Raw genomic sequence first — 6,216 nt, 5'->3', positions numbered from 1 at the left:
ATATATATATATATATATATATATATATATATATATATATATATATATATATATACATTATCTGAACGAGTCTGAATATATATATATATATATAAATGTCAAAGCCTGACAATGATCATGGGATCACACCAGCATAAGACGTGGGTCCACGGAGTAAAAAGTTGTGAGTTTGTCTCGTTTTTTCGATTTAAAACAAAAAACGAGAAAGGAGTGTTTTCGTTTTCTGGTTTTTACGGTAACAGGGACCATCAAAACGTACACGGACCGACAGGGTGTCACCGCGGCCCTCATCGCCAGCTCGAATATTGCGCAAAGTTTCCTGTCCGCGTCTTTCAAACTTCACTATTGTGTTGACAAAATAAACAATCAAACATGTAATCACCCAGCAAAGTTAGCTGTGCTGAATAGAGGGACACATTCTGCCGGGGTGACTCATTGTGCGCGCGCGCGTGTGTGTGTGTGTGTGTGTGTGTGTGCACGCACACACTTCCAGGTAAGAAGATCGAGTCAAACTAGTTTTTATTACGAGGCATCTAACAAAGCCCCGATTAGCATGATGGGAACTAATTTGTCATTTCGTCCCACAGTAGAATGAACAGCTGCTTTAACAGGAAACAGGACCTAATTTAAAAAATGCTGAAGTAAAAGTAAGCTGATTACTCATAAAATGAAGTTAAAACCACAGCACGCATTAACTTTAAGCAGTAATTTGGGGTTATAGTTGAATAAGAAAATAACATTTTAAAATTCTGTGAGATTATTCAACTTTTATTCACGTTTAAAACGTGATCGTAGATTCAAGGGGGAATGTAACTTTCCTTGTTTTAACACTCAATCTTGAACCAGAACTTGTTTTTATATAAAACCGCTCTGAACATGTGACGTCATGACTTAGTAAGTTTTTTTCCTCAGTGGCTCTCTGCGCCACCCAGTTTGTTTAAGGCCAGAAGAACGAATCCTTTCTCCCAACCAAGAATATCTGGGTAATAACGGATGGTTCAGAAAACTGAACGTTATCCCAACTCCCCAAATTACACAGGAGAGGATTTGGTTAGTAAGTATTATTCACAAGTATTCTCACTGTACTGGATGCCTGTTATTTGATCACACAAGTGGTTAATTCCACAGTCAGCATCACCGCGTATTTAACTGCTACTGACATTAAGTAATAGAAGTTTTATCACAAAGCAGACGTTTTTTTCATTTCCTGAATCAGAACCCTGCAAATATTGATATGAAGCTCAAATTACAGTACAACTTATTCCTTCTTCATTATTTAAGAGATTATTTTCTACTACAAGAAGGTTAATCAAGAACTAAACAACTTTTAGAAGTTTGGAAACAGAAACGGTTTCCTTTTAAAAAACAAGCACACAAACACATACTAAAAAAATTCCACAACATTACAATGACACAATAGAAGAGAAAAACAATACCTATAAATACCACACTGAGTGCATACATATACAGGAATGTATGCGTTTTATTGGGGACGTGCCTGAAACCCGATATTGTCATTGCTAACGACTGCTTCCCTGTACTTGTTTTAAAAATGAATCAACTTGACAGGTTGAATGTGACAGAAGAAGAAGTGGCGGATTCCTCCGCAGGGAGGCGCTGTCCGTCTTCCGGTCCCTTTTCCCACGAAGAAGAAAACGCACCGCAATCCTGTTTGACCCAAACTGACGCCTCCTGACCTACGAACCAAACACCGCGCGCACGCGAGGGACACTTTTGGGGAATAACGAGGTCTCGTGTGTTTTTGTCATGCCGTCATCATTAAAGTGCGCTTTCACCGTGACTCCCGTCAACGTGTCTAGCGAGCTGGAATGCTAACCGCCGAGCTAACGTTAGCATGCCGCTCTGGAGATGTTTGTGGAGGCGGTCGGCGGGCAGGAAGCGGCCGGTTGAACTCCGGCTGAACGTCACGAGGCGCTGCTCGTCGGTTCAGGGGGAGGTGAGGGTCAGGTTCGCGCCCAGTCCGACAGGTAAGCGCCCGCACCCGAATGCGTCACTGCCCAGGTGATCCAGTTAGCTAACGTTAGCATCCACAATCCTCCCGCCAAAGATCAACTGATTTCTCCATCATTGTTCACAATAAACGCAAAGCGTTGTGCGGAATCGCTCATTTCAGAATGATTAAGGCTAAATTGCTGGATTAGAGTTATTATTATAGCTTTCATATAATACCTCATATGGATGCATCAACACCATCGATCAGATTATATAACCGCCATTTAAATGTCAATGTCGATTTTCTGCCGGATTTAATTGAAATTCCCTGACATTTTTAAGATTTGTTGGGAACAATCCTCCACAGCCATCAGTGGAATCTAATTCTAATGATATTATCGTAGCCGGATCTTTGTCTTGAACTGTGCTGAAATATCAGGTTTTAAAGGTAATGTATGCAAACAAAAGCTGCCTGGCATTCAAACATTCATTTTAGAATTATGATTGCAACTTTTCAAATGAGATTTGGACCTACTGCATCCCTGGTTAAGTCTTTTGCTTCATTGATTTAGTTCTGCGTCTCTTTGGATATTTTTGATTGATCTGGTACATTCTTCTGTCCCGCAGGTTTCTTACACCTCGGGGGCCTCAGAACTGCTCTCTACAATTACATCTTCGCCAAGAAGTATGGCGGCTCGTTCATCCTGCGCCTGGAGGACACTGACCAGAGCCGCCTGGTTCCTGGCGCCGCAGAGTCCATCGAGGACATGCTGGAGTGGGCCGGTAGGAAAGGGACAACACGACATGAAGTCACGTTGTCCATCGGGGTGATTGGTTCATCAGATCTGTCTGATCAGCCCGCTGGGACTTTACAGACGCTCACTTTCACCTCCAGGTGTACCTCCAGACGAGAGTCCTCGCCGAGGTGGGCCGGTCGGTCCATACATGCAGTCTCAGAGACTGGACCTCTACGGTCAGACGGCCCGGCAGCTCGTCGAGAGCCATCACGCCTACTACTGTTTCTGCAGCTCTCAGAGACTCGACCTGCTGAAAAAAGAGGCCTTAAGGACTGGACAGACACCGAGGTGGCTGCAGCACGATTGCACGTGCAAATTAATGGGTTTCGCCTCATGACTTTTCGAGACGGTAACACGCAGCCGTACTACAGGACGTCTTTGTCGGCTTCAAAGCAGCGTCTCTTTCTCTCTGCCCCTCCCTCTCCCTCCCAGGTACGATAACCGGTGTCGTCACCTTCAGGCCGGGCAGATCCGAGAGAAACTGTCTCGAGCCGTGCCACATGTGATCCGGTTTCGTCTGGATGCCGGGGTCGAGCCTTTTCAGGATCTGATCTTTGGGCGCAGTCATCATGAGGTGGCCCAGGTCAGATTTGTGGAATTTCACTGTGGTTCCTCCTAAAATATGGCGGACGGTCACTCATCATTTTAGGGTCTGAGGACCAACGATTCTCCCTTTGCTGATTTTATGCACGTTTTAATTCACTCACTTCCTCTACTACACATACTAGAAAACATGTATGTGTAGAGGGCTACACATACATGTTTTCTAATCAAATGGAGTGATGACGTTTTGCTCGTAAAGTTACTGTAATTATTACCTTTTAGTTATCCTATGTTATAGGTGGAGGGTGACCCTGTAGTGATAAAAGCAGACGGTTTCCCCACCTATCACCTCGCTAACATCGTCGACGATCACTACATGAGAATCAGCCACGTGCTTCGGGGGTCTGAGTGGCTCATCTCCACCTCCAAACACCTCCTCATGTACCGTGCTCTCGGGTGGCAGCCGCCCACCTTCGCACATCTGCCGCTGCTGATGAACAAAGATGGCACCAAACTGTCCAAGAGGCAGGGGGACATTTTCATTCAAAGCTTCCAGAGAGACGGAGTCCTGCCCGAGGCCCTGCTGGACATCACAACCCACTGTGGCTCTGGATTCAACAGTGAGTGATGGATGAGTTTTTCATTTTCACACATGGTTTAGCGATTCCATGCATCTAAATGGCTTGTGTTGCTTCACAGCCAATCGAATCGGACGGCAGATGGACAACCTGATCGCTGAGTTCAATCCGTCAAAGATCACAACTCATTCTGCTCTGTTAGACCTGGAGAAACTGCCAGAGTTCAACAGGTTAGTTGGAACTCTTTGTTTGCTCTCGTACTGCATAGTCCCGTTTAGCATGACGACAACGAGGCAGCAGTGCCGCTCTGTGGAAAACGAGATGCGCGTGTATCACAGTTTTTATATTACCAGACAGCTGTGGATCGTGTCTCTCACTGGGATGTTTGCACCATCATCAGCGTTTTCTCTCTTAAATGGTAATTGTTGATTTATTAGTGAACTCTGTGATTGTGGCAGAATTCACCTGCGGCACCGCATTGAAGACGAGGAGCAGTGTCAGCTGTTGGTAGCGGACCTGCAGGGACGGATCCAGCGGTCCTGCACGGCAGAGATCCGGGATGAGCGAGTGCTACATGCGGATTACATCAGGCGGGTGCTGCATCTCCGTAAGGTGACCGCAACCGCGTGCTCGCTAAGATGCATTCAAACCATGTTACCGCGTGTTCACGGTTTTTTTTTGACATGATAAATGCGTCACGTTTGTCGATGTGTTTATGTGACAAAAAAAGCAAACATGGGAGGAGTTGAAGGGGTTTAGATTGTTTGCCAAGATAATCTAATTGTGTAACTAATAGCTTTTAGTTTTCCTCAGACTTCCTACTTCGTGTCTCTTACTACATGTGACACGACGTGGCTTGTACTCTTATGTCTCAACACTGCTCGTGTGTCTCTCACAGTAATAGTGAAACCGCTCTCTTCCCCTCCACAGGGTCACATATCCTCTCTGAAGGAGCTGCTGAGTCCCGCGTACTCTTACCTGTGGGTCCGTCCTTCCGTCTCCAGCCAGCAGGTGGCGGCGCTCACCACAGAGGCCCAGCACATCGCTTCGTTGGTCCTCAAGTATGTCGTATTCATTACACGTGTCCTGCGGCATGCTTTCAGCTTGCAGGGTTGTGGAGATTCCCGTGTGTTTGCGCGTTGCAGACTGATGGCTGAGCGAGACGGGGAGCTGGCAGTGGACGGCCTCGGTAAAGATCTGAAGACGCTGGCTAAGCAGGCCAGAGACACCAAATACGGAGACGTGATGAAGCTGTTACGTCTGGCTCTCAGTGGCCTGCAGGTACGGCTTGGTGGTGGTGGTGGTGGTGACGACCCTGGCATTAGTTTTCCTCCATTTACGCATCAGAAAACGGCCTTAAAAGGGGTTTTCATTTGCGAAGATTATCGCATTGAACACAACATATAAATATCATAAATGTTTGTTTTTCGCACAGCTTTATTTGGGCAATAATCCAAATTACAATGGCAGAAATCCCATTAAAGTAAAAGGGTTTTCAGTGGTTATGTTGCATTGTGGGTAATGTATGCTCTGGCGGTTGAGAAGGGTGTCTGAACATCATGGTTCTTCAGTTGTTTTTTTCGACTGAGAGGAACAGATTTTTTTTTTTTTTTTTTTTTTTTTTTTCAAATTCCACCATCCACCCAGTTTTAGCTTTTCAAAAATGACTCACTTTAGACGGACTGTTAGAATCGCCTTTTTTTATTTCTGTGCACGCCGTGACTAAGCTCGACTCTAAAATAGCATGTTTGAAAATGACAGTGATGACTAAAGCCTCAGAGCGTGGAAAGAGGAAGCTCATTCCGATTCTTTCTTCTGGAGGGTTTCCATCTTTTATCCCTGATGTCGGGTCAGATTGCGTTACTCGGATGACCTCTGATCTCACTCTCTCTCCTCTGGACCTGCAGCAGGGGCCCAGCGTAGCCGAGATGATGGTGTCACTGGGGCCCGCCGAGATCCGCCATCGACTCCAGAAGCTCTCGCAGCTTTCGGAGGCCGGTTGATGAAGAAGCGCCGCTGTTAAAGACGCGTGGAGGGAAGGGTTGAGTTACCTGATCCAGCCGAAGAAAAGCGGGAAACGTCTATTAAGGACTGCACTCCAGAGACACACGTTAATTTGAACAATGCTTGAATTGTTATAAATGTTTTATAAAAGGAATGAAAGTGATTGTTGACGCGTCGTCTGCTTGTTTCTGTGCGGTTCTGGACCAGGAGACACAGGCGGCTGAGGACGGGAAGTACCTGTGTTTTTAGGCAACTGTTCTTGTGAATTTCTCCTGCAAATTGTTAGAAAAATCTTTTAACGGACAGATTTATATTTCAAATAAGTCCAAGAAGTCACACTA

The 6,216-nt window shown here is 45.6% G+C and overlaps 1 protein-coding gene across 3 annotated transcripts; it reads left to right on the top strand.

The window, feature by feature from the left end:
• The first annotated feature begins 905 nt into the window (after positions 1-905).
• Positions 906-6,038, top strand: ears2 (glutamyl-tRNA synthetase 2, mitochondrial). 3 transcript variants are annotated; one of them, XR_013450506.1, is made up of 11 exons: positions 906-1,054; positions 1,570-1,988; positions 2,581-2,736; positions 2,849-3,038; positions 3,183-3,333; positions 3,592-3,913; positions 3,993-4,101; positions 4,330-4,478; positions 4,802-4,932; positions 5,017-5,152; positions 5,779-6,038. XR_013450506.1 is itself a non-coding variant. In XM_078079577.1 (11 exons), the coding sequence occupies exons 2-11, from the start codon at positions 1,856-1,858 to the stop codon at positions 5,872-5,874; spliced, it is 1,578 nt and encodes a 525-aa protein (XP_077935703.1). In that variant the 5' UTR covers positions 906-1,054; positions 1,570-1,855; the 3' UTR covers positions 5,875-6,038. The 3 variants fall into 3 exon arrangements, 2 of the variants coding, with proteins under 2 accessions (XP_077935703.1, XP_077935702.1); XM_078079577.1 differs by having other exon boundaries at positions 4,330-4,483; XM_078079576.1 differs by having other exon boundaries at positions 4,330-4,483; positions 4,802-5,152.
• Positions 6,039-6,216: the final 178 nt, after the last annotated feature.

The sequence above is a fragment of the Gasterosteus aculeatus genome, chromosome 9 (assembly GCF_964276395.1).
Source record: "Gasterosteus aculeatus chromosome 9, fGasAcu3.hap1.1, whole genome shotgun sequence".
NCBI classification, from domain to species: domain Eukaryota; kingdom Metazoa; phylum Chordata; class Actinopteri; order Perciformes; family Gasterosteidae; genus Gasterosteus; species Gasterosteus aculeatus.
The sequence above is the reverse complement of the archived record's forward strand: the minus strand, read 5'-3'. Positions and strand labels throughout refer to the sequence as shown.